Source organism: Aspergillus bombycis, assembly GCF_001792695.1.
Source record: "Aspergillus bombycis strain NRRL26010 chromosome Unknown contig00073, whole genome shotgun sequence".
NCBI lineage: Eukaryota > Fungi > Ascomycota > Eurotiomycetes > Eurotiales > Aspergillaceae > Aspergillus > Aspergillus bombycis.
This window is the reverse complement of record NW_019170075.1, coordinates 160,831-188,120: the sequence shown is the minus strand read 5'-3', so window position 1 is coordinate 188,120 and position 27,290 is coordinate 160,831. Positions and strand designations below refer to the sequence as shown.

At 49.9% G+C, this 27,290-nt stretch overlaps 6 protein-coding genes across 6 annotated transcripts; 2 read left to right on the top strand and 4 right to left on the bottom strand.

The window, feature by feature from the left end:
• Positions 1-2,021: 2,021 nt before the first annotated feature.
• Positions 2,022-3,615, top strand: ABOM_008674 (adaptor protein STE50; the record flags this gene model as incomplete). The annotated part of the gene is made up of 3 exons (XM_022535803.1): positions 2,022-2,289; positions 2,349-2,510; positions 2,588-3,615. The coding sequence occupies 3 exons, from the start codon at positions 2,022-2,024 to the stop codon at positions 3,613-3,615; spliced, it is 1,458 nt and encodes a 485-aa protein (XP_022387019.1).
• Positions 3,616-4,919: 1,304 nt separating this feature from the next.
• ABOM_008673 (Na+/H+ antiporter Nha1) lies at positions 4,920-8,072 on the bottom strand (the record flags this gene model as incomplete). The annotated part of the gene is made up of 1 exon (XM_022535802.1): positions 4,920-8,072. The coding sequence occupies one exon, from the start codon at positions 8,070-8,072 to the stop codon at positions 4,920-4,922; it is 3,153 nt and encodes a 1,050-aa protein (XP_022387018.1).
• A 2,231-nt stretch (positions 8,073-10,303) lies between these two features.
• mvp1 (sorting nexin Mvp1) lies at positions 10,304-12,751 on the bottom strand (the record flags this gene model as incomplete). The annotated part of the gene is made up of 6 exons (XM_022535801.1): positions 10,304-10,513; positions 10,579-11,172; positions 11,236-11,378; positions 11,438-11,620; positions 11,674-12,183; positions 12,241-12,751. 6 exons carry the CDS (start codon positions 12,749-12,751, stop codon positions 10,304-10,306), a joined length of 2,151 nt encoding a protein of 716 aa, XP_022386985.1.
• Positions 12,752-13,359: 608 nt separating this feature from the next.
• On the bottom strand, positions 13,360-16,723 carry ABOM_008671 (uncharacterized protein; the record flags this gene model as incomplete). Its single annotated transcript, XM_022535800.1, has 2 exons — positions 13,360-14,061; positions 14,111-16,723. The coding sequence occupies 2 exons, from the start codon at positions 16,721-16,723 to the stop codon at positions 13,360-13,362; spliced, it is 3,315 nt and encodes a 1,104-aa protein (XP_022387020.1).
• A 739-nt stretch (positions 16,724-17,462) lies between these two features.
• ABOM_008670 (uncharacterized protein) lies at positions 17,463-20,031 on the top strand (the record flags this gene model as incomplete). Its single annotated transcript, XM_022535799.1, has 2 exons — positions 17,463-17,627; positions 17,686-20,031. 2 exons carry the CDS (start codon positions 17,463-17,465, stop codon positions 20,029-20,031), a joined length of 2,511 nt encoding a protein of 836 aa, XP_022387017.1.
• Positions 20,032-21,965: 1,934 nt separating this feature from the next.
• amdX (putative C2H2 transcription factor (AmdX)) lies at positions 21,966-25,646 on the bottom strand (the record flags this gene model as incomplete). Its single annotated transcript, XM_022535798.1, has 3 exons — positions 21,966-22,051; positions 22,112-25,489; positions 25,553-25,646. 3 exons carry the CDS (start codon positions 25,644-25,646, stop codon positions 21,966-21,968), a joined length of 3,558 nt encoding a protein of 1,185 aa, XP_022386974.1.
• Between the last annotated feature and the right edge of the window lie 1,644 nt (positions 25,647-27,290).

Below are 27,290 nucleotides of genomic sequence, written 5' to 3'. Positions count from 1 at the left end.
TTTTTTTTGGTATGATTAGTTTTCACGGTGGATTCTGACAGCGGAGCATTCGGACCCTCCCAGCCGCCAAAAGCGTTAGGCGCTCCGACGCTATTGGATTTTGACAGCAGTCTCTTTTCTTTCTCAGTCGTCCATTCCATTATCTGCAGGAAAATCGGTCGCTTTTGCCCTGTGGGTTTTGGCTGGCGCTTTCTCCTGAACAATATATATATATATATATTTTTGTGTCTTCTCTTCCCTGATTCGGTCGATGAATTGATTAGATCGATGATCTCGGCTAAGAAATTTATTTTTTCTCTTTCTTGTGCTTTTTAAACATCTGCCCCTGAGTATGGGCCGATATTGATATGGGGTGGAACTATCAATTATTGTGGTTTTTTTAGTCTATCATATTTTCTTCACTCGCCTGTTCTGGAGCGTACCCGGAAGGTTATGATTCTGTTCGTTCGATACACACCCGGTTAATCATGGAGGGAAGGGGGGGGGGAAGGGGACTCTCTGGCCAGTGGATAAATAGAAAGTGTGGAATGTCAATCATCTGGACAAAGTAGGAATAGAGATCGAATTGAACCAGCGTCCCTTACGAGGCGGACCGGTGCCGTAGGACGGATAGGATACGGCTGGGGAAGATCCAAATGCAAGGATGCGAGATTGTCCACCAATACATTTTGTATGGGTAGATTAATGGTAGCATTAGAATTATGTTGCTCGAGGTGGACTGGGCATGTGTCATTTCATTGCATATCCCCTGGCTATAGTCTTCTGATATAGTCTTCTGATGTATACCGAATGGGAAAAAGAAAAAAAGAAAAAAAAGAAAAAGATATCGAAAAATTAAATATAACCCTACGCCGGATTGAGACAGGAATGTTTCTTAAAATCAATAGTAACTAGTACTATAGAGTCAAGTGTATCTAGTGATTCATGTATATCTGGTCTTGGTTGGATACAGGGAAAGTGGCTAACCCATCATGTACGTGGATTGATCGGACATCGAGAAGAAAATAGAAAAAGGATCGTGAGAATACAATATAGTCTATTTAGTATTTACAAAATAATCACCATCAATCAACATTGATTGGAAAAGGTGGATAACCAGAGTCCAGACCGGCATCACGTGCGGCGATCCAAGTTTAGAAGACGCTTCTGGTCTGTTGCCAAACTCAAAAAGAGCTCCTCCTCCAGCAAGAAGACTTCGGATTTCCCTTTCCATTCCCTTCTTTCTTTTCTTTTTTGGATTTACCGGCCCGGGGTGATTTTTTATTTTTATTTATTTATTTATTTTTATATTTTTTATTTTTCTCGCTCTCTCTATATCTCTCTTCGTTCATTCATTATCCTTGTTGTTGTGGTGGTGGTTCTTGTTCACTTAACACTATTGCGTGTGTTTGTTCCCCTTCGGCCTCTTGCACCCTCTCGTGCCCTAATCTTCCTATTCAGGAGAGGATCAGTTCTTGCCCCCAAAGCAACTCAAAGCTTCCCCGCTCTGATTTTAGTCCCCATCATCTTCTCTCATTGCATTGCTGGCCTAACGACGAACGAATCTCCGTCACGACCTTTTCAACTCCCTCTTTCCCCGTCTTTTGTTCTTCTCTTCCTTTCTGGCTCTTTTTTTTTTTCTTTTTGTGTTTTTTTCTTTCTTGTGCATATAAGTTGGGGGTTTCTTTTTTGTTTGGTCTCCGGTATTCGAGGATTGGTTTCGGTCCTTTGACAAACTGCTCGGCGCTATCTCGATATCTTCCTCCCCAGCCGCCCGTAACCGCCATTCGTCCCGTCCATGTGGCACGCTCTCTTGGCTGAGACTTCTTCAGCTGCCTATTTGATCTTGGTCTCGATTGCGACCGTGAATCATCGATCTCAAGACTCATTATCCCACTGCTGAATATATTGTCGTCGTCTTCTTCTCCAACCCCCCCCCCACCCTCCGTCTTCGTCTCTGCCTCCCCACCGGGCCGACGTCCCCTCCGACCCCTTCGTTGTGTCGTGTCGGTCCTTTCCTCGAGCAACCACTCGCCTTCACCATGTCTCTCCACACGTCCTACCACGCCGACTCCGATGCAGACGACGAGTACGAGCGCAGTGTCATCACTTCCCCCCACCTGGCCACCGATTCTGAGGCGTCTCCCTCTGAATCCGACTTCCCCTCTTCCGAGCAGACCCCGACCACGTTTGCAAATGCCGACGAACACCCCAAATCCCCCAGAACCATCATCACCGAATGGACAGCCGAGGAATGTGCACACTTTCTTGCCGCCCTCGGTCTCCGTCAATATTGTCAATCTTTCCTCGGTGAGTTCGACTCCCTGGAAAGAGGAATGGGGGAAGAACCGTCCACTGATGTCTGGCAGAAAACGAGATCGTGGGGGAAGCGCTTATTGCTCTGAAACATGATGAGTTGAAGGAAATGGGGATCGCTAGCGTGGGGCATCGATTAACGATTCTCAAGAGTGTCTATGAAACGAAGGTGAAACAAGATATACCGTTGGATGCAGACCATTATATTCCTCTTTGTATGTCCACTCCCTTGTGGGAAGTCGTGTTGGACGGCTACCAGTTCCGCTTTGCTAATCATCATTTGTATCGACAGCGGCGGACCAAAGTATGAATGAAACTGCGTCACAGGAAGATGTCGCACGGCTGATCCAATCCATTCGGTTGCGAGATGAACGAATCGTCACCGTCGAGTCCGAGCTGCGTCGCATGGCGGAGGACTATCGTCGGTTGAGAGAAGAGCTTCTGCCGGTTTTCAAGATGGCCAAGGACCGTTCGCAGCCGTTGCCCCCTCCCACGTCCATGGCCAGTTCGGGCCCAGACGGATACCACGATAGTCAGCAGACGCTGGTGTCGCCTTCCGGCATCACTCTCCTGGAGCGCTCAGCTACCCTTTCTCGACAAATCTCCAAAAGACTTCACACAGGGGGCACCACCCCCAAGAACAATTCCCCCACTCATATCCCACCCTCAATTCATGAAGGCCGTATGTATCACGACAATGGCGTGTTAGACCCCTCATCGGCACTCTACACGAATGGAAAGTCGCAGCTGTCCCCGGGGATCCCGTCTCCCACCTCTCCAGGTGTCCACTATACCGCCGCGCAGACTTTGGGGTCTCGATCATATCAGCCCACCCCCAACACTAGCCGCAGTCCCTACGACCACCACGACGACGCCTCGGCAACGCAAACCCGTGAACGTTTGAATCCTACCCCAACACAACCAAATCGTCCCGACATCCCGACCCGATCAGATTCCAGAGCCGGTAATGGCAATGACCCACCAAGCGTGGAAATATTCAAGTCGTTCCGTGTCTCCATGGAGGATCCCTGCTATAAGGTTCTTCCTGCTGCCTTGAAGAAGTACAACATCAATGCCGACTGGAAGCAATATGCACTGTATATTGTGTATGGCGACCAGGAACGTTGTTTGGGCTTGGATGAGAAGCCGCTCATTCTCTTCAAGCAGCTGGAAAAGGAGGGACGGAAACCGATGTTCATGTTGCGAAAACAACTCCAACACCCCGTGGAAAACAGCTATCCGCCAGTCAATCCTGTGCCTACCAGTGCTGGGTTTGAAAGCAGGCAAGCACAGATCAATTTACCCGGCGGAGTGCTATGATCAGTCTGGTATGAGTCTTGTGGGACATATCTCCCCGCTGCAGCGTCAGCTCTGAACAAGATTCGTGACATTACTATATGTTGCTTGAGATACCCCCTTTCCAAGCGATCACGTTTTCACACTTTACCTTCTTCTTCTCATCTTTCGGTACCTTAATTGCTCCTTTGGCCTGAAATCTTTAGTTCATAGGGTGTTTGGTGTTTGTGTCGGTGTTTGGGCAATTGAGGATCGGAAAAAGCAAAAGACTTGAGCGTGGTAATCTGGTTCTACTTTACTCTTGTGTTTGGGTCCTATATTCATCTTCACTTCTTTCACACTTCTTTTCTCTGGATAAATTTTAACTCTATCTCTTCCATTCACATATTCACCTCATGTCACCTGTGGCTTTCTATTAGCGTTTTTGATCTCTTCTTTCTTCACCTCTTTGGATCCTTGTGATCAATCTTCTTGTTTCACGAACAAACAAGGTGCATGCATGGACTTCTTGATGTATTATCATACTCTACCATATTATATCCTATCATATATGAAACAATACTATATTTGACCGGGAACATGGTCGGAATCCACTTCTGTTGAAGGAAACAGCGGAGTTCTTCTACATATATATGTCGATATTTATATTCCTTCTCTATGAAGATGACTATGATATGATTATCTATACGCGATGGCATACTATCTAGAAAATGCTATACGAAACCGAGTCAAGAAACAGCGTCAAATGAGCCAGTGTCCAAGCTGTATATACCCGGGGTTAAAAATAGAGCCGCAGCCGCCCTTGTGTGACAAGTGACAATAATCAAAGAAGATCACGAAAATAAAACGATATAATTGGATATCGGCCAAACAAATAATTACACTTGGGAACAAATGAAACCAGAAAGAAAATACTAGTAGAATAATTAAGTTACACTGAATTAGAAAGCTCTATACACAACATGAGAAGACATGCATAACACATGCAACAGGCGCTCAAGAATGCAGAAAGAAATATAAAAAAAGGGGACGGCTGATCAGCCACCCAGACGACGATATGATAAACCCTGGAATCTAACTTGTGGTTGTTCTCAGACCGCAGGGTTTTTGCTTTGCTTCTGCTTCTGTCTCTTGTCTCGTTTCTAATTTGGCTTTCTTGTCACACCGCAATTTTCCGCTTCCCACCGCCCTCTTCTCAATTTCTTTTATGTTATTTTTTTTTTTTGCTTTTCTTGCCTTGAAAGAATCATTAGCCCTATGCATGGCTCGTGTTTGAATTTCTTTTTTCTTTTCATTTTTTTGTGGGGGTGTGAGCTGTTCAGATTTCTTTAAGCCTCCCGGCCTTTCTCTCCTCCCCATGAGATTGAGCGCTGATGCGCGGAGCTCGAGGAACTCGAACCGTTCCCTTGGTTGGAGTTACTTCCAGTTCCACTATCGGAGGCCTTCGTCCCTTCTACGAACTGGACTTTGCTGCCGACACGACGGAACCCCGTGTTGTCCTCGCTATCAGATTCCACCACGGCATCCGATTCATCGGAATCGTCCGAGTTGAGTTCACCAAGAGCGGCGAGACGACGACGGCGTTCTGCAGGTGTCTCTCCCGCATCGTCGTCATCTTGCTGAGGTGGACGCGACAGACCAGCTGCTTCTCGAAGTTGAGCCGGAGGCACACGCTCAGTGCCGTCATCTTCAGAGTCTCTGCGTGAGCGAGGACCAGTGGAAGGGTCGAGAGTACTGCGACGCTCCTCTGCAGCCGTGCCACGGGTGAACCGGGCCAATGAAGCAGCAATGTTGTCACCAGGCACCCCTATATCAGACCCGTTGCTTGACTCGCTGCTCGAAACAGATGCAGGTCGGGCAGGTGTTGCTTTTTGATGTTGTGTGTCTCGGGCAGAATCGCCAGCAAGAGACTCCTGGCGCTCCACACCCCGAGCTTCGTCCCGGGCGACCTCCTTAACACGTTGGGGTGCATCTGTCTCTTCCACCAGATCGCGACGCGCTCTGGGACCAAGATTACGGAGTTGCTGGACGAATTCATGCTTGTTCATTCTGCGACCCTTGTGGCTAACGCCCTTCTTACCAATGCTGTCATCGTCGGCCACGGTGAATCGAAGACCGTCGTCCGCTAGCCAGTCATCATCCGCTGTCTTCTTCTCTGCCTGCGACGGCTCTCCTTCACCGTCCATGCCGAACCAGGTTCCCATGCGGGTCAATCCACGCCGGACAGGCGCTCCTGTCTCTGGTTTATCGGTTGAAGGAATAGAGTACTTCTTGATCACCTCTCCATCCTCGTCCTCGACGATGATGGTGTTACCGAACTGATATGCATGAGCTGAGCGAGACTTGCCCTTAGGTTTCTTGTCAGCAGTGGCAGCCGCAGCCTGCTGCTTTGTCTCCGGAGGCTCCTCGACTTCTTGGTCGTCCGCCTCTTGGGCGCGACCCTTTCCGAGTCCAATCCACTGGCCAAACCGCTTGCGAACCTTTTCAAGAGGGTGGCCGGTCTTCTCTTCTATAGCTTCTTTGACTTCCTCCCCCTCTGACCTTGCGTGTGGCTGGCTCCGGGACTTGGCAAACTCTCCCGACTTCTCTTGCAGCAGCCTGTCACGCTGTGCTTCGATGTGTCGCTGTTGCTCCTCGGGTGATATATGACTAACATCTTCTGTCTTCAGAACATTTCCTTCTTCATCTTCAATGATCATATGATGGCCTTCCAGGTAAGCCTCCACAATTGGCTCTCGCCCGAACTGATCTCGTTCCTTGGACGGTGGCGAGCTTTCCCGTTCAATTTTGTCGCGCACCTCTTCCTCCTCTGCGTCTTCACTTTCCACAGGCCGTTGAGGAGCAATCGCTGACTGACTGATAGGGCCGCCCGCTCCAGAAGCATGTCGACGGCGTCTGCGGGGTCTCCGACTTGACGTCCTACCGGTAGGTGACTCCGTATCTTCGTCCCGGACCCGACGCAGGAAATTTCCAGGAACACCGATGGGGGGAAGAGTACCAGGGGGATACTCCTGTTCATTCGAAGATGCATCTGTATCATCCGGTTTCCGGAAGGACATGGAGCCTTTGGCTATAGATTGCACACGAGGCAAACGATTCATCCAGGATGGACCCTCATCATTTGCGGTGGTGTAAGACAGAGTGATGGTCAGAGTGTTGATGCGCTTTCCGAGCGTGAACACCGCAATCGACGAACCATGGACTAAGATGGACGAGATGACCATGAAAGTTGTGATGGGCCAGATGAGTTGGACGATGTAATAATCGGCCATACCCGCTTTCGGTAGCTCCGCCTCCGTTAGGGGCTGCGTGCTGTCCGTTTCTAATTCAGCTCGAGCCAAGATGGCGGCGAAGATGGCACCGACACCAATGGGCCCGAAATGACCGGCGAAGAGGGCCTCACGCCAAGTTTTCACATCCGGTATGATTGGTTTTAGGATTAACATGATGGGAATTCGGCGGAAAAAGATGACCAAGATGGCAATCACAACAAGCCTCCATGGGACAAGACCGAGCTCTGGTGCATTGTACATTTCCCAGGGGATAATGGATCCAAAGTACACGAAGTATGCCAAGTTCAGTAGAAGGTCAATAACGTTGGATACGTGAGACTCTTCGGTTTTCTCCGTGAACCACCCATCATTACTGAAGCCAACACCTGCCGCGAAACCTATCAAAAGGTCGTCCATACCCAACAAGCTACCAGAGCCGGCGCAAAAGACCGCCAGCACGAAGTAGAAGACGAGAAAGCTTTCACGGTCAATCAGCTGTTTGCGTTCGGCAAATTTGATCGCATGACGGGCGAAATAACCAATGAGGAAACCGTAGACGGCGCCAAAGATACACTCGTATAAGATTGTGACACAGAACCAGTTAAGAGACACTTTGCCCGCGTCTGGGCGGTAACGTAAAATGTAGAAGGATAGGTAGATGAACGGAAAAGCCATACCGTCGTTGCAGCCAGACTCAGCTGACAACAGGTCTCGCAAATGCTTAGGCACACGCTTGGCGAATTTACCTTTACCAACGACCGAAGACGCCAGCACGGGATCTGTGGCTGTCACACAAGCGGCGCACACAAGACTCTCTAGCCAGCTGAGGGGAGGAACCATCCACCAGATGAACAAGCTGGTAATAAGCCAGCCCCAAGTCATGACCGGCACGAGCAGTAAGAAGACGGACTTCCAATGACGGTTCATGTATGATTTAGGCAATTCGACACCGACGGCAAAACATTGTACGACCAAAACGATACGAGAGCACTCAAGAGTGATCTTATCAATATTTCCCCATTCGTGGGGATTGAAGAGATTAGCCGCGTGTGGCCCGAAGATGATCCCGCAAAGAGTAGCGACTGTTGCTTCACCAATGTACAGCTTCTCCTTCACGAAGAGAGAGCAAAGCATGAACAGGCCGGTGAAACCGCCCAGGATCATGTAAGCCAGATGCGGCTTATCAATATCCAAATGATCCCACGCCATGATGTTGGAAGGTGTCCGGGGACCGCGACAGCGACCGTCGTCTGTGTGTGCTTCCGCGACCCTTGGCTGTCTTCGTGGCTTCCCCGGTGTTCCTTTTTAATTACTATGTAAAAAGGAACTATCGCAAAGGTTCTCCGACTGATCGGACCGCGAGGTATTCAGTCAATAGAAATGCGCCTCGTGAGATGGTGAATCCGACGCTCTCGGCATAACTCGGGGAGGGGTGTTAAGTCCGAAACGATGACGGATGAGGCGGGCGAAAGCAGGGCGGACACTTTTTTCTCCCAACGTGCCTTCCCTTGCTGCGTCCTGTAAGGGTAAAAATGCTTAATTGAGCGAATCTATGCGATTGGCAGAAAAACACAGAACTGGGGAATATAAGATCGAACAGGAAAATAGAAGATTAAGAGGGAAAAAAAAGGGGCGGAGATAGGTAGGAACCAGAGTTGATTCGAGTGCCAAGTGTAGGGAAGAAAGAAAACGTTTGATTGGAGAGGGCAGAGACTTACCAGATTGGGTAACTGCTATTCCGGCTGAACAGAACTAGTAGTATGTGTATGGGATATACACTCCAAATGGGGTGTACCAACCAGGAGATGCCTTCTGGAGGGAACAAAAAGGGAGCAGAATAGAAGGAACAGATACCGAGAGAAAAGAAACGGGACAAGAAAAGACAAGAAAGAGACAAGCGAAGGACAAGCGAAGACAAGAAATGACCAGAGGCAGGACAAGACTCTGGGCACTCCAGAGAAACGAGGAAGAGAAAATTCAAGAAACAAAGACCAAGACTGAGACCCAGGCCAAGACCATCATCCTGGCGCTTGATTTGATCTGGAGGAGGAGGTAGTGTCTTCGGTATGTAATACTGCGCTCAGTTCTGGAAAGCGTGGGCAGATCCTCTGCTCTGGGGCGGCGAAGATTGCAGGGCAGAAAGCAAATCAGATCCGCGGCTGAGAGGAGATACTGGCGGGGATTGGCAAGTCACGGGCCCACCGGCTCATTCGCGGAGCGAACAATTTTTGGTCTTGGCGGGCGGACACACTCCACCAGGCTGGAAAGATTACCGGTATTATACCCACAATACCACTAGCACCGTGCCCGATCGCAGCTGGTGAATTACGTATGTTTTCCCCAACTGTAAGTTCTTATCTCCTGTACCTGACTGAGAACGGCAGGATTCCCGACTATATACGGAGTAGGAACTACCACGACCCCCGGTACAATCCATGGATACCTCAGGTATAAGTTATTATCAGGAAGTACTAGTAGTACGTGTTACAGGTCCCAGAATTTGGTCAACGAAGGAAAATTGACACTAGTGTCGAGAATCGAGACCTATCTACTGCATAGCTCTGCAGCTCCTCGTCATTCTCTTCCTCCCTCAACTCACTCCAGAGCCGACCACATGGCGCTCACCGTGACAAGATCTGTGAGGTCCCACGCTAAGCATATTTACAGTACTGTGCCACCTGCAGGAAGGTCGGTTCTTCGATCTCGAGACATTTATGTGCAGAATGCCCATTCATGGATCTTTCTTTTTTCGTAATCTCACGATATCCGCCCCCATCCATGGGCGACTGAGCGTCTTATCCTTCCCGGCTCAAATTAATCCTAATAAATTGGGGACCTAGGATGATGGAAGCTCCCGTGCCCAGCCTTGCAAGGCTGCCAAGGGCATATCCTAATGTCTGGATTGGTTGGCACGAAAAAAGAACCGACTCCGCAGTGGAGACGCCAGTCACACTCTCACCCGCCGACAACTCGTGTTGGCCTGCTATGGCCGGAAGAGATTTGCCGAGGAGTCACACGCTATGCATCGTGCATGCCTCTATGAACTCTGGCTTGGAGTACATTAATCCCACTCAACGGTGTTGTGGGATCTGTCAGATTCTATTCTACCCAGTGCAGTCAATCTTAATGATGTATCGGGTCATGTTTCTCACTCCCAACAAACAGCCCAACCACGTTCCAAATTAAAGATATCAATCCTGATGGTCCCGAAGGACCTCGAAGAGACTTCAAACAAGAACAACGCAGTAAGCGAGACAAGATACATCGCAAAAAGACCGCTTCAGAAACATCAGGCTAAAAGCATCCCGTACTCTTCCCCGCACAATCGTCGGCGACGGCGGCACAGGGAAAAATAAACTTATACACATACTAGACACGACACTACAAAAAAGTCAAAAATGTCTAGACCGGCCTCCTGCATTGGTACAAACATATCCTTCTCAGTCACCCAAGGGCATGCCTTCGACCTGGTCACTCAATGACCGCCAATTATCTGCCTGCAGCTCGGCATACTTGACCCGCTCCTGACTCCAGTCCTGGTGAAGTCGGCTAATATGGTACTGGCTCTGCTGAAAATATGCTATTTCATCGCGAATGCATTCTTTGATGAAAACACCGCGCGCATGTTGTTGTACAATCGACTCTTTGTCCTGTAGGTCCAACAAACACGACGTCAGTAGATGATGGTAAAATAAGGCGTGGAAGACCTGCGTACCTTGATGATTGCATCCTCGACCTTCTCAATCTCTCCGGGCTTGACGGTACCTTGAGGTCGGCTTCTCAAATCTTGTAGCTTCCGCTCGTTGCTCTCGATGCGCCGCTCCAGTTGGGGAATATTGTTCCGCGCGTAACGGTCTCGGCGGTCGAACATTTCCCGCACACTGACTAGACAGTCTCGCTGGCGCTTCAGGTCCTCCAACACGCCCTCTTCCCAGGCACGTGCTTCATCCTCCAATAAGCTTTGACTAGTTGAGAGATGATTGGCAGTAGCTTTGATACCCTCATTAAGTAAAGGAACGTCGTTGGTATCAATCGCGTACGTGTCTCGAGTCACCTCCGTGAGGGATTGAAGGGCAAGCGAGAACCGCAGGTGATCAGCCGCAAGGCCTTCATTGCGCTTGGCCAGACGCTCAAGTAATGTGCACAGGTTGATATAAATTTCTGCAGACCTCTTGACGCCGCCCCTGACGGTCTCGAATGTGTCCGGAAGTGTAGAAGGTAAGGAGTCTTCCAGATCAGGGGGAAGGGCTCGGCCAGTAAATTCATCTTGCACCGAAATCGTGGCTTGCTTCCGCCACACGGACAGTTCCTAGTATCGGGCCACTATTAGTCGTACACTGTAACCCTCCTTTGACGCTTTAATTACACTTACAGTAGGAACAGTCAGGAACATGATCACGAGTTGCTCCTGGCTAAGGACCGGGTGTCGAACAAGGGAATTGGTAAATCGAACGAGTCCACGGCGACGCTTTTCGAGAAATGCATTGGAATCCGCTGCAAGGTGAGTGCCATTGACTTAGATTTGCGGAAAAAGGTGAGTAAGCTTGTTTTAGGAAGCTTTTGCTTTGACATACCTGAAAGTCTCTTTGGTGGAAGAAGAGGAAGCTGTCGGAACGGATACCTTTTTTGGAGACAGTCCAACAGCCAGACGAAATCACTGTATCGCCGTACCACTGTGCTCCCTCTACGAGCGGACTTGACCTCGTAATTGCGATGCTGGAACATGAACACCCCTTCCTTCTCCGGGAGTAGCGTTACTGCCACGAGTTCTTCTACCGGCGGGCTTGCTACCCTACCTATCCCCAGTGACCGCGACGGGGATTCGGGTCGCTATGATCACTACTAGGAGGGCCAAAGCTTCCAAGGCCAGCCGGGGCTGTTCCTCCAAGCCCACCATCACTCGGTGTATTGCCAAAACTTCCCCCCCACCCAAATCCTGAGCCGTGGGATGGCCCAGTATCTGTTTGGCCATTCTCGCGGTTTCTGTTCGAGATTTCATTGGGGTTGTTGTCCTCACCAACTCTACTAGACCAAGCATTAGTAGCGGACCGAACACTACCATAGCCATTCAACACTGGATGGTCGGATTCGAGTTGTGCGTGGGCATGTCCGCGATGCAACTCTGGACTACCCCAAGGGTCGGACTCCAAACCTGCCATCGATTCTCGTCGTGATCGCCGTGAGTGAGCTGAGTTGGGTGCTTGCTGGGGTGACGCAGGGAGAGGTGGAGTAATCGGCCGCTCCTGCGACGGCGCAGGGGTGCCGGATTCTTGCTTTGCGCGCAACGCATCAAGGTATAAGCTTCTCGGCGCGGGGAGCTCTGCAGTTAAATTAGGTTAGAATATAAGTAATACACGAGAGTTGAATATATCTTTACTCTGGCGCCTATCATCAACCGCATCCAATGTAAGATCTTCCCCTTCTTGCGCAAGGCCCACGAGTGCCAGAAGAACGTTGAACTCGCCACGTCCTAACCCATTTGCACTATCGATATCACCAGAAACAACAATATTGAAAATTTTTCCTTGGTCAGAGGCACTTATCCCGCTGCCGGACAGAATTTCCCTGACTGAAGTCAGTCCAATACCGGCACCAACGCGATCGCCAGTACTGAGGATCAGGTCGTAGGCATCGATATAACTCTCGGGGGCATCCGAATCCGATAGCAAGGTTTTCACGAGCTTATGCCTAGCCGTTCTCTTGTTGGTATTGCTATTCCACGGCGAGCCAGAGCCCAGGTCGTCATCGTCGGCGAAGAGGGAGGAAGAGCCCAGGTTGGCATTGCTACCAGTACCAAGAGAGGGTTCGTCGGCGAAGAGCGAAGACTTGGACCTATGTGCCGAATTACCTGCCGAGGAGTCCTCGGGTGATGTGCCGAACAAGGACATGGAGGGAAGGAGCTTTTATGAGGGGAAGCGCCGGCGAAAAGAGGAGGCGTTGATCCAACGGTATCCCGTTATGCAGCGGAGTTCAGTCGGAGGCGGGAGAGATAAGGTGGGTGATGATGTGATGGGACCAAACAACAGCTAGCCTACACTAGTAACAACCCCAATACCGAGGTCCGATTGCGCAGTTGAGCAGGGATAGCAATTAAATCTGATAATAGAAACACATTAGATCGAGAAAAAGACCGGCTTTTCCTTGAATGGCACTTTCTGGAGCAAGAGCCATGAGATGAAGCTGCAGCAGTCAGTTCTTGGAAGTGAGGAGAGGCGGAGAAGCTGTTTGTTTGGCGGATGGTCCACTGATGGCACTAAGCAACTTTGGGCCACCACCTGTCCACGGCACTCTCCAGGATTAGGGTAGTTTATTTGTTTGCTATTGTTCCGTGATTAGTGTATTTTTATTTTTATTATTGTTGTTTTTCTTTCGTGTTTTATTTCCCTCTCAAAAACTGCCAGGTTCTATTAAATCATATATCCAGTGCTTGATAAATACTGTACATTTCTCATATCGTAAGTTCTGTAATGGACCGATTCCATTGGGTATCTATACATCAAACTCCACCCTCGCTGGAACTCTCTCCTGCTGCATGGTCATTGCATTCTCTGCCAGGTTCCGCATATGAAACCACGAAATGGCCATTCTGTACTAATAGATCCTGCCAATCTTGCCCACCTGTGGCGAGAATAAGCGTGGGATTGGCATCAGGAGGAAACCATCGTTCCTTTCGTGTTTCGGCTTTGCTGCCACCTTCAAGTGCCGCGCGACTCGCCCTTGTTGTTCGCGCCCTCTTCGAACCGTGTCCATTCTGGGAGAGTAATCCGCTGAGTTGCATCCGATACTGCTCGAGACGAAGATCAAAGGCGATAATCGCACGCACGTACGGGCCGAGGTCTTCACTAATAGGCCGTAATCCATTTTCGAACGATGGACTTAGCCGTCCTGTTGGGAGAGGGAATATATATTTTGCTCTCATGACTGGCTCAAAGGCTCTAGTTAATTCTGCCTGCTGGGAATTCGTGAACCTGGGTTTGGTAACGTTTTTCAGTACTTTATTCGCTTGTAATGATTCGACGTTGGGTTCGCGACATGGTCGAAAAACTCTGCCTAACAAAACCCCGAATGTACTTGCGATACTCCTAGACAATGACGAGTAATCGGGCACGACATCGGCAAGTAATAAGGGATAACCGTCAATATAGTTGGCTTTTTGCTTCTCCGGCAGTGGAGGTATAGAAGTATCGAGAGTATCCTCCTAGAAGTCAACATGGGTGCAAGGTAAGTGGCTTATGACAGAGACTTACCAATCTAAGATCAAGTGAGCAATCAAGGCTTAGGACGTCGAGGGCACTTCTCATATCCATGAGGTTGGACTGATACTGCAGTCTATCAAGCCGTTCTTTGTTTGACGCGGCCGGTGTAACATGCGCCACATCCATGTCTGACATTCTTTCCGCATCTTGTAGACTGAGATCCCACCAAGAAAAGGCTTCTTGTTGCGATTCGACCTCACTGTCTAATCCTTTACCCAACAGCATGTCACGGCTGAACCAGCCCATGAACGGTTCGTACGAGTTCACGCTGATCACCCGGAGCGGATAGCCGTCCTGATCCATATCGGAACCTCGGGGCCATCTGTCAATCATCCAATCCAGACCAGATTTTTCACTACCAATAGCCATTTGACACCAGAAGTTCAGTTCTGTGATTGTTCGACGTAGATCCCCGCCAGTGCTTAGGAAAAGGTCGTTGATAGCCTCGCGTTTCAGCATGTGGCCCTCATTCGCAGCTAGCAGAAGACAATAATCAACGACAAGGTGCTGCGGTGGGACCCTGTATCTGAGAATGGCATGAAAAGATATATCCCCAAGTGGGATTCGACTCTCATCATTACAAGTTATAATGATTGGACGTTTTGATTGATTGATTAGCGCCAATACACCCGACCAAAACTGCTTGTCTTCCTCAAAGAGAAGGTCCGCTTCCTCCAGAAGGATGAAAGATTGTTTCTGACTCCGGGAACGTTTCTGGTCTGTTTGTTTTACCGAGTTTTGTCTTTGAGCCTTTTGCTCCTTGCTAGCACCGGCAGACGTGGTCTTGAAGAAGCCCATCAGTTTGTTCTGTTTGGGATCGAAGGTCTCATCTTTCGGGGAATCAATATCGGAGGCTTCGCGGCTAGGTTTCTCGTCGTTACCATTCATGTTATGTACGAGGTGATTGCGAGTCATATCACCAACGCGTTCCACAATGTCCTTGGCACTGCGGCGGTTGCCCGGATTAATCTCGAACACCTCAAAATCAAGCTCCTTTGCGGCCGCATAAATGGATGCAGTCTTTCCAGATCCAGAAGGGCCACTTAGAAGTATTGCATTGGACACACGTCCCTTTTCTAAAGTCAGATCACCAGACCGAATAAGCGTTCTCTTCGACGAGACTGTTACACCACCCGCTAACTCATCTTCCTCTGATTCGTCTACCTCACCCATTTCAGATGCCTCATCTGCACTGGAAATGATAAATCCATCCAGATTCTCCGTTTTCTTGCGCTTCTTCCGTTTCTTTTTGTCCAAGCTTCGTTTGGCCTCTCCATCTTTGGAGACTTTACCGGTGTCAACAGCAGACACCATAAGAAATCTCAGCCAATCTCGTAGCATGGAAGCTTCCCTGGTTGTCTGGAGCACTTGCCCAGCTGAGGTCGGGGCATACTTTTGTGTCCAGAGATAGCTGTCACACTCCCCACGGTCAAAAGCAGTCATCGAATTCGGTATAGATGTGTATAGTTTTGCAATAGCAGGATGGCATGTGTCACTAAGAGTGTAGCTCTCTGGGTTAGACAAGGTAGACCGGGATAATTGTTCGGCTATTGCTTTTTGTAGGATATTTCCGCTAGCGACATGCCTCTCAGGTATCCGTAAGATTTTGGCAGGCTCCTGACACAATCCTTGCATCTCCGGCGAGAGTATGCTCTCTTTGTCTTGAATGCTAATAGCAGCCATCTTGGACTTCCTCCGATCCATATTCGAAACATACTGGAGATTAGGTTGTCCTGCTTGGTTTCCACGGACATGGATAAAATCTCGTGAAGGCCATACCGGTTGCATTGGTTCTGGAAACTTAGAAGCTCGCTGTGTAAAGGGGGTGCATATGGTTGTCTTGATGACACCTAAGCTTGGTGTTGGAGGTTTATGAGGTGGTAATGGGGCCATAGTGACTCCTTCCTCCTCCTTGTCCACCGTTGTAGAGTCTTGGTTGTTAATCTGAGATTGCAATGATTCCGATTTGCGCGTCGCCTTCTTTAAAAAGAATGGATGAGTAGGTTTCGCCGGTTCGTCTTTAGCTGCAGGACAAATAGGTGGTTGTTGTTTAACTGGAGGGGTGTGTTTCGCCCGGCCACTAATGATGTCGTCAATGCGTTTCCCCAAGCTCTCTGCAGCGTCATTTGTGTTGGAATATTTGATGATCACGACTTTATGCTTGTTGCCCCCTTCTTTTTGAGAACCTGATTTGCCGCGCCCCTTATCCTTCTTCCTTGTGGACTTGTCCGACTTATCCGTGACAGGCGAGCTTAGAAGCTTTCCGTTAGGGTTCAGTTTGATAGTTTTCTGTCTTGGGGACCTCCTAGGTGTCGCCTTATTCAGCGCAAAGTCATCCTTTGAAAGAGAATTATCGTGAGGAGCCGCGACTTCGGGTAAAGGAGTTGAAGGGGGAGCGCTAGCTTCAGCTTCGGTCACATCAGGGCCATCATCTTCAGCGGGCGTAGGTATACCATCAACCGAAGTGCTTTCACCGTTGGAAGTTGACGGGGGCTCTTTAGCCGTGATGTAGTTGGCTATGGAACCATCCAAGTGACTGGCATCGTTGGGCTTATCAGTCTTGCGTCTTTTTCTGCGGGATGCATTGGGATCATGTTCGAGCATCACGACGGGTCTGTGTTCCGGGGAAGGTAATTTATAGAATATGGGATAGGGTGAAATATATTCGCTTGTTGATTGCTTATTTAGGGACAATGGGCTGCCATTGTGAAGGAGGTCATGTGAAGGGAGTAAACCGTCTCCGGGGATGCTCTGAGGGATGGTGTTGGCTGGTATTCCCAAGTCTATTCTGTATGAGTATATTGAAATATAGTAATGGGGGAGGGAATTGACCTCTTCGAAAAAAAGGGTGGATTGCTCGTTGCCCTTCCTGTCCCATTGCCATAGATCACGGTGACGTGTTAATTCGATGAGCTGACGCTCATCGCCCGATAACGGTCAGATTGAACAACAAATTGTACATGCAGGGTAAATATAAAAAGCAAGCTAGAAAAGATTGTAGTAGGGACTTGAGTAAATCAAAGGTATATGGGGGCCAGTGTGCAACAGTTGAGACTGAGATAGGCATAATTAAAGCACGAGATTGAATGCACCAAAAGAACGCGAAGAAGCGCGTATTCCCGCGCGGTCAGTCTCTCCGCCTGTACGTCATTTACTGTACCTTAAGTGTAACGGAGGCATATTGTAATTTAAAGCTAGCCTTTTTAGGCCTAGCATCGGAACCGCGGAATAACATAGGACCGGAAATTTTTCAGGATGCATCAAAATGAATTTCTTTGAGGCTACACTTGCTCAGCATTTCAGCGGCAACGGTCGCGCACGTTAAAAATTGATATCTGCTGTCATGGATCTGCAGCCGCCATCGGTCTTGGCCCAATTGCCTCGCCCCTTGCACGCATCCAAGGGCAAAACCCATACCGGCGAAGTCTATAGTCTCTCAGACTCTAAAAAGCGCAAAAGATATGAAGTTGCTGTCGCAGTCGATGGAGAGGCTGTGAACATCTACAATGTAGGCTTGACCGGCTTGCTGCGTCTTGTGTAATCCATACTAAGCGCTTTGATATTAGATACAAACTCCGAAGCTGGTAACCTCCTACGCTGTCCCTCCGCAATCCTCGTTCTCGTGTGAGCCATGCTCGGTGCGCAGAAAGCTTTCGGACAAATCGGTTGTGAAGAGACAGACCTATGTTGCGGTTAATCCTCAGAAAGAGATCAAGTGCTTTGTGGAAGAAAGCGGTGGAAACGGGTCGAGCGCGCCTGTCATCTCTTCCTCATCTTTCTCCGTGAAAGACTCCAGTAGTCCAACAGTTTTCATCGGTATCGTCCCGACAGGGTCTAGCGAGGAGGACAAGAGCCCATACGATATTTTGACGGTTCACCAAGACGGCCGTGTCCGGAGACTAGCAGCGGACCTGGACAACCAGCACTGGAGTCTCCAGCATAGTGAGCTCGCAAAGATTTCTTCGTCTCATACTGTTCAAGCATGCTTCCTCGTTGAGTTCGAAGACGCCAAAAAGGCCCTGTTCAAGAGAAGACAGGACCTTGCGGCTTTGGCTTTAGGGGATCTGGTGGACTCTAACGTGGATGAACCTTCAGTGCTGTTGCTCGTTTCGCATCCAACTGGTTCCAAAGAGATCAAACTGAGTGACGTCAAGGTCCATATGTTCTCCGTACCTGCTAAGATTCCTTCTCAGGGCAGGAGTCTTGACGAGAGTCAGAAATTGAAGCATCTCCTGACTTTCAACATCCCAGATATCAAGGGACAAGAGTTCTTTGAAAGCAGCGGCTTGGAATGGGATTTCCATACCGGATCGGCCGGGCTGAATCTGTCCTTCGCCAAGGGATTTGTCAACTTCGATCTTTCTCAGTACAAGCCCACAGTGACTTCGCAGTTTATCCTCGAAAACGAAAATTTTTCTTCCTTGATGCGCATATCTCCCCAGTCCGTCATTGGTGCAGGGAATTCGATCGTCGCATTGTTCGATACCCAATACAAATCCATCCAGCGCAGCATCGCCACTGACGACATTCACGGAAGTAACAACCCCAAGGCACGGACAACGTTCATTAGTTACTATTCAAAGCTGGGAATGGCTGTAGCGACCAAAGGAAACACCCTATTTGCGTTCGACCTGAGCTCGTCCAATTCACTTTCGGGTTCTTCACTGAAGCGGTCGAGAGACAGTCTTCTGATTGACGCTATTGGACGCGGTATTGGATCATCCGCCTCTCAGTGGGATGTGGCATCAAAGAAGCCACGGACCGACCAATTTACGTCGTTGGGTCTCACCTCAGAGGAGCAGGTCAGTCGGTGGAACAAACTGGTCACTGACCTGCGCGCGGCCTCGAAGTCGCAAAACGGCGACGCCTTCGACAGTGCAGTGCAGACGTACTTCGAAGCTAGTAACTCCGATGCTCTGCCAAAACAGTACGTCAATCCAGAGGTCATTCTGTTCCTGCTCTCTTGCATCTTCTCCTTGAAGGATGCCGTGAACAAGGACCAATTGTCCGTCTCTTCGTCGTCACGGCTGTCCATTGACGTCTGGCCGGAGCACACATGCCAATGGCTCACTCAACTGGGCCAGCTGTCTCTCGACAATGTCGAGATTGCCCTACGCCGATCACTCAAGCCCCGTATCCTGCCCGCATTGCCAACTGGATCATTCGTGCAAGCTCTCATGGATGCGGACCCCACCCTCAAGCGCCTCATCGACATCCTCCAAGGTCCTGTCACACTCAGCTCTGACGAATTAGCCTACACGCTCAAATTCTTCCTCAACATGGCGCGCTCCCGTTCCGCAACCCTCGAAGAGACAGCCCTCGCCATAACCGCCGGCGAAGAGAACAACACCGAGGCCATCCAGAACCCCGAAGCCACACTCCAGGACATCTTCCGCGGGCTAAACACCACCCTCCAAAAGATCCACATCCACCCCCTCCCAACGATCACCACCTCCATCTGCTCCACCCTCTCCAGAACCGAGATCATCGCCATGGTCCACCATCTCCGCCTCTCTCTCGCAACAGGCGGGTACGCATCCCGCTTCACCGAAAACCCCCCCACCCCGATCTGCCCCGACCAAACCACCCCCTCCCTCACCCTCAACACAATCACAGACCTCCTCAACGTCTCCGTCGACGCCGTAGGCCCATCCGGCTGGATCTCCGCCACCGCCTTCGACGACACCCCAACTCGCGAGATGGACCTGATCGCAGACATGAAATCCGAAATCTCCGCCGCCCTCGCCGGCGTCGAAGAAGCCTCCTACCTGAAAGGCGTCCTCGGCGAATACCTCCGGTACACAGATAGCGTTGCCAAATCCGCCAAATCTGCCGCGACCCGGAAACCCAAGGCCCGCGACGAACAGCGTCCTCGCTGGTGCGCTTCGAGAAACTCAACGGCGCAGACGTGATGGTCTTCCGCTCCGCGGAGGAAGAAGGCTTCGAAGGCGACGCAAGCGGTAAGATGCTCCCGTTGTCGCTGAAGGCTGCTTCGACGGACGTCAGCAAGACGAAGGTGAAGAAGTCCACGGGTGAGGTTCAAACGAGGAGTAATCGGGAGATTGGATATTTGCGTCGCAAGGCTGTTGGGAAATACTCATTTGAGAGACTCATTGTATAGATATCATATCATACATATTGTTTTATCGTTGCACCACCATTTCAAAAAGTAAATATGAAAGAAAGTCTGGTTGAGTTGGCTGTTTAATGTAGATGGATAATCTAGGTTATGCTTGGTACTGATTGTCACGATTATGATCTTATTCGACGGTCTTGGTTTCACTCATGCTGACTAGCCACTCGAGGACAACATTTGTAGTATATTTTTGTACATTCAGTTCTCTGTCTTGATTCTTCACATAGTAATGCAGAATACCTATCGGTTTATAGAAGAATAACTCACGCCCCCGATACGTCTATCCAAAGGTTCCTTGGACCACAGTGGCGTCTGACTTAGCATAGCACCTGGTACCAGTTTGAAACGGTGGCAACTCAACTTAATACTGATATACACTTTGGCTTTGCTCTGTTCAGGTACGTATTAAGCGTTCTCTCTTTTGAAGAGAATGGCGTTATAGAGATGAGTGGTTTCCCATTGATGATTGTCGTTGCATATAGCCCGGTGTACTATGTATAGGATAGAGGTCCTATTATCTTGGTTGCATGGGCTTAGGGCTTACCGATGCTTACTGGCGTTCCACGATTATTCATGAGAAGATAGGTTGGGTTGGTCTGGAAGTGACGGGGAGGATTTGATACCATGAGGTGATATCTGATAGTAGTTAGGAGGGTACTTGGTTATGGCTGCTAGTAGTCTACTCAACAGGCAGTATGCCTATAATTACCCATTTCAATATAGCGTCGTGCGCTTGTGCGGGAGAAGTCAAGGTGTAGCTGTATGTCACTCGCATTGGCCACTTAAATATCAGAACGCACTTGTTTCAATATGTACATCATGTATGTATGGCTATATATGCACAAGGATGGGATAGATCAAGGCATTCGCCAGCATACTTTAGGTTTCTTTTTTCATGCTGTGAAATCACCTCATCAAAAATAGCCTGGGTATCGTGAACATCTCAGTCCTTCACTTCTCACATGGGTGGCCCTGGTGGTTTCAATCATTCGTGGAACATGGTGCAAAATACATGGAAATAGCATTTCAATCGTCACAGCCGGGCAGAAACGCAGTAAAAATGGAAAAAAAAAAAATAACACAAGATAAACCGCACGTTGCGTGACACAGGAAACAGTCGTCCATGGCAGACACCAGGAAGAGCCAGCGTTGTCACACAGTAAGGATAACTGGGATGATATCGAGTCGTACAAAACCGGTGTACAACCCGACTGACCGGTTAGAGTCATGTAACTTCACCTCGCATGATATGCTCGGATATCACTTCACATATTGTCGTAACAGCATGTATGGAATGCACTCATAGGGGGGGAAACATGATTAAAAAGGAAAGGGAAGAAGAGACGTAGCGCCCACTCGAACAAGAACAAAACTCCACAAAATCAACCATCGTAGAACACCGGTCGAGTATGCGTCATAAGGAACATGCATGGTAAGAGCCCGGATAGAAAACCGCAAATCGAACTCAAAAAGCTAGGGTAACAGAATCAACTCATATGAATGCTAGATGATCACATGAGATTTTGTCTAAGCAGCACGAAACCACCAGCTCCCGAATCAAGACAACTTCGTCTTACTGCGCTGAAACGGAGACGAGGGAAATAAAGTAAGCGAACAAGGCCACGTAACCCGATACAAGGTTGTGAAACCTCAGCAGCAGGTAAATAGAACAGAGAGCAGAAGAACGATGGGCCACTCAAGCCGGTTGATTTAATCCGTTCTCATGGCCGAATTTTCAGCACGCTCCTTCAGTCGCATAGCTTGCGCTTCGAGAGATCGAGCCATGAGCTTTGTGACTGGCCGACAGTTAGTTTGGTCTGAGCCACGCGAGTCGTAAGGGGAAAAATTGAACTCACCTGGCCAGACAGCAGCCCTGTCCAAAAGGCTTGCCGTGGCAATCAGAATCTTACAACCATATCCACCTTCCACAACGCTAGGTAGCCGTTGTAAGACACTTAGGGTAGACACAGTCGCACTGGTTTGTACCTCCGCTTGCATTTTGGTTTCAATACTGGCGAGTATCTCCTTGATCTTCTCTAAGAGCTTACAATCCTCCTCTTCCAGCAACATGACATTCGAAGCTTGGACCAGGTCAATTTCGTCACGCCCTAGCAGCCCCAAGTAGGGGCCCACTCGCTCCTGCACAGTTGTAATCCACTCGGCAAGGACTTGCGCACAGTCAAAAGTACACATCGCGCATTGAATGGGCAAGTCTCGGCATGTAAATTCTGCGAAAGTATTCCCGAGCCGGTCTGACATAGAGATTGAGTCTGCTGCATAGAAAGCGGCTTTCCGTAAATGCCTCTCGCGCTTTGACTGGCCCGGACGGTGTACGCCCATGAGAGTCGCCTGCATTGGATGCTCTTGCGTAGGAGTCTTGGATATTGCAAGGTCCGCTACCCCGAGGTCTGCCACTGAATCGCGACGGTTGTCCATTTGAAAGACGCTTTCCGTGATCGATGGATCTAACACATCCGAAGGAATATCTTCCACGTGATTGACGATGTCAGTCCCTCGCGCGAGTTCATCCGACATCGCATTCCAATCCCGTTGCCAAAAAGCTTCTTTGCAGCGACCTAGATTAACGAACAGCCGAACATAAGCCAGGTCTAGTAATGGGATACTATCTGCCGAAAGAGGGCCTGCGCCAAACGGATTCGGCCGCTCCAAACTGTGGATAGGGTTGCTCGCCCAAGCAGCCTGCCACGCCCGTAAAGCTGGCTCAATGTGTGCTTGCATGGCATCGGTTTCCCGGGCAGTCCACTGTCGGCCCATGTGTCGCTGACGAGTCTCCCAAATGTAGTTATGCAGAGCGTAGATCAGCACGAGGCAACCAAACGTGCTGGGCTTGAGATCATTGTTTGACGGGTCTTCTGACGTAGTATTATTGCTGGTGGGGGTCTGCGATTGACTTTGCTCCCGTTGACTGGCGGTCAAAAGCGTCGTCAGAGCGGAAGGGAAAGACATGCCTTTCTGGAATGCAAGGTGTCCGCCCTTCTTTCTCCACTCCTGAGGCGACTCTGCTGCCCAGAGGGCTTCCTCACATGGAAGATCCAGGCGAATCTCAGAATTAGTCAAAGCAGGAGCATGATTATAAGCGGACACCAGGAAGCAGGAGAGGGTGAAGATGGCGTAAAGAGTGCGCTTCCGTTCCTCGACTATTTTCCAATCCAACCAGTCCTTTCGTTCCTTCGGTGGGCCCATGGAGGAGGCCCAGGCCTCAGAGTCAGGACTGGCGCCTGGAGAGCCATCTCTATCACCGAGACCGGCGTTAAGATAATCCTGAGGTAGATCCTTCGAATCTAGATGATGCGTTAATTCTGCGGCTCGAGCAAGGCTGACTAATGCTGCACAGTGCGTACTCGCGATGTCGGCCGAGGTTTTGTCACCACAGGTATGACCGTAAATGACGTTCAAAAGCATCGCCTGCACCAACCAAAGAGGAGTGTTGTGGACCGAGTTGTCTCGGACAGAATTGGCCCGACCAAAAGCGGCGGACATGTCTGCTTTTCGACGTTCTTCTAGATAAAGCTGGATCATCTTTTTAGCGGCTTCGAAGAGGTCTTTGGAAGCCGCGGTGTCGTATTCGTAAAGCGCGCCGATGGCTGCCATGGAGAGGATCAAACAGCCGCCGCCGCCGGCAACACCAGTAGAACTTAGATTAAGATGGCCGCTAGGGGTTCGTAAATTATTCGTGTACTCAGGGGCTTGAAAGTCGAGGGTCGGGATATGGAGAAAGGGCATGTGCGGGTGAAAATAGGTGATATAAGCTGAGATATAACGTTGCATATCGGGAGTGCTGGGCAAGGGACCGGAACTGTTGAAGCTGGAAGGGCGCGAGAAGAGGTCACGACAGTGAAGCATGCCGCTGGCTGGCTGAGAGTATTTGCGGTGGTTGAAACCGGTGGGCTGGGCCATGCTGGCTAGTAGAGCCTGTCGGGTGGAGTCTGTAAAGGTATCGGTTGAACTTGAGGAATGGTGAGTTCGTAGGGCACTATTCGCGAAAGGTAGGTTGAAAGGATTAGGAGAGTCTCCGTTGGTTGCCATAGAGGATGATAACATACTCTGGGAATGTCCCCCTACCATGGGCTGGCCCACCGAGGTCATGGAGGGAGGGGTGGCATAACTTTCAGCAAACGGATTTTGCGCCATCAGAGACTTGGGCGAAACAGTTTCCGGGGGAATTCCTAGATCATTAAAAGTGGGAGATGTGTAGTCAATGAACTGATTGGAAGACGGTCCGGTGTGGGGTGGAAACGGGTTGTGCCAGCTCGCTGACGACACGGAGTAGCGGTGCCCTCCGTCCATCATGGCTTCACTGATGCCACTCTGGCTCCCGGTACTCATCGCCGAGGGTGATGATTCGTCAATTACTGACTCGTTACCTTTCCCCATCTGCATGGATGGATCGAATCCGTTCATCCAATCAAAGCTGAATTCATCCTCCATCATAGGATCGGTGGATGGCATCTGATGGGCACCCTGGGTATACGGCGACGAAGGTGAATCGTTTCCGTACCCTTGGGGCGAACCGCCAAAGTGCAGTTGGGCCGGATTGATGGTGCTGTGACCCATGAACATATCTCCCAGGCTGACATCGAAGCTACCATACACCGGAGCCGTACGCAACCCGCCCGAAAGATCCATCGGTAGCCCATGGGTTTCCAACTTCGTCAGGCCATTCACCGGGGGATGGGCGGAGCTGAACCCGCGATAATCCAGATTGGACCCCACCGGTGCTGAGCCTAGACTAGGATGGTAGGCATGGCCGTGGGTGGGCGCCACTGGCGAGGGGTTGGTGACATTGGGCAGTCCCAGAGAGGTGCCATCAATATGACTAATAGTATTGGCTCTGGGGCGCATGGTGCTGGACGTGTTGACAATGGAGTTCTTGCGCACACGATTCGTCCCTGTCCCAGCGGCTCCCGTGCTTTCTCTCCGGCCATTTCTGGGTCGCGACGACGGAGTGGTGGTCATGTGTAGCTTTTGCTGATGTCTCAGGAGTAGATCACGACGAGCAAAACAGCGCGAACAGTCCGGGCACTCAAATGGCTTCTCTTTAGTATGCGAGCGCTCATGTCGTTTGAGATGCTCCAGCCGGGCAAATGAACGGCCGCATGTTGTACAAACATGAGGCCGAGGCTTATCAGTTTTGGGTGGCGGGATGTTGCTCTGCGTCGTCGTGGCCTGGCCGTTCGTTTCGGCCTTCTTTGTGTTTTCCTTGGTAGACGGCGCTGACGATGCCTGGTCAGGAACCGCAACAGATGTTTTCCATTACCACGGAAACAAGCACTCACCAGACATATCTCCGGGAACCTCGCTAATACTCGCTAGATCTTCGGTTTTGGGGCTGGTGGCCGGGTCCTGACCCACCATTGTGTCTAATAACATCCTTTTACTTTCCCTGTCAAGATCGCTCGTACAGACACCGGCTTGGCAAGTGGCGTTACCTGCAGCGTGAGCGAAAATGAAAATGAGGGGATTCTAGAAGGACGTCACTAGGGGTAGTCGGCGAAATCCTCTTGCTAGGTAGGGGCCTCAAAAGGTCACTGCGAACACCCTTTGTCCCTGGACATTGACTGCTTTCCGCTTTTTGGTTGAGTCAGTCACGTAATCGGTAAGAGTGACCTCTGCCAAAAGGAATGAATTACGAGGTGGGATTGTCAATGACACAGATTGCTCCCGTTGAGGCGACGGGGGTTATAAAGGGACTGGAGAATTATGGGCAAACCAACCAGCGCAACGAATCTGAAAAGCGACAACGGTGGAATTAAGCTTGTGAATCGATCAAGTGAGACCAGTGGTTGAAATGAAAGTGCGACAAATTCAAGCGAATTGCCCAGTCAAGTAGAAGAGAGGCAGCCGAGGGAGCAGATACCACGAGGTTAAAGTGGGCTGTGGCGAAGTGGTTCCTGGGGATTTGAGCGAGGTGTAATCAGTAGGGGTTAAGGTTTGGAGGCAAAGAACCACGGATACCAAACTCACAGAAATGGACGAGAGCAAAAATGACACGAAATGACTTCATTCACAGTCAGTTTGTTCCAGACCGTAATATGGCGTTGGCGTAAACTAAATGGAGCAATAGGAGTAACTGGTCCGACGTTGATGCGGGCAACGGTGTCTCGTCGAAACCGATCGGATGGGTACGCCGGAGATAGCCGAATCGATAGGGGACTTAGACTGCGAATCAATTGCTGATAAGCCAGCGGAAGCGTATGAGAAAGAGACGCGTTGGCGAGAAGAAGAGAAGGGAGGGGAATGAAGGGGAAGAGAGGATGGGTCGTGGGATAGTGGGGGAAGAGAAGCGGTTGAAGAAGGACGATCCAAAAGAAAGAGAGATGAATGGAAGTTGAATCAGAGGTGCCAGGAGGAAGAGCGAGAGAAGATGTAGTAGTAATAGTGGTGGTAGTGAATCCGTGTACTTACCTACTAGTTAGAGCTTAGTCGTCCGAGACTAGTCGCAATGGTTTCTGCTCGCTGAGTGGACTGAAAGGGAAAGCAGTGGGAATGGTCGCACGAGGCAGGTAATAAATGGAAAATGGGGGATAATCCCTCGTCAGCAGTTGCTCCAGAACTTTTTGGTTAATATGCAGACGATGATTGCTTGAAAGGTGACAGATGCTCGTAACTCTGCCACAGACTAGCCGCTGAACTAACTCCTTACCCCAGCGACTGTCGCGGGATAAACCACGAAACACACAGGCGCCCTGAGAAGGATTAGTCATGACACGCACCCAATCATGTCGGGTTAGGTGGGGCCACCGGCATTAGTGCACCGTCGGTTGCAGGGGAGCATGGGCCATGACAGGGCCAGAGCCAAGCGGCCTGCCCCACGCCCCGGTCACGGGGGAGTGGATGTGGTTGTTTGTTAGGTTCAATTGTCGTACTGTATCGTCATTTTCGGGACCCCGGGTATTATCTGTCATTTATTTTCATTTGATTTCTTCTTTTCTTTTTAAATTACTTTTTTCAATGATAGACCTCGAACGGACTAGTATTTCCCCTACTGTTGTGAATAATTAAAAGAAGCTTCAA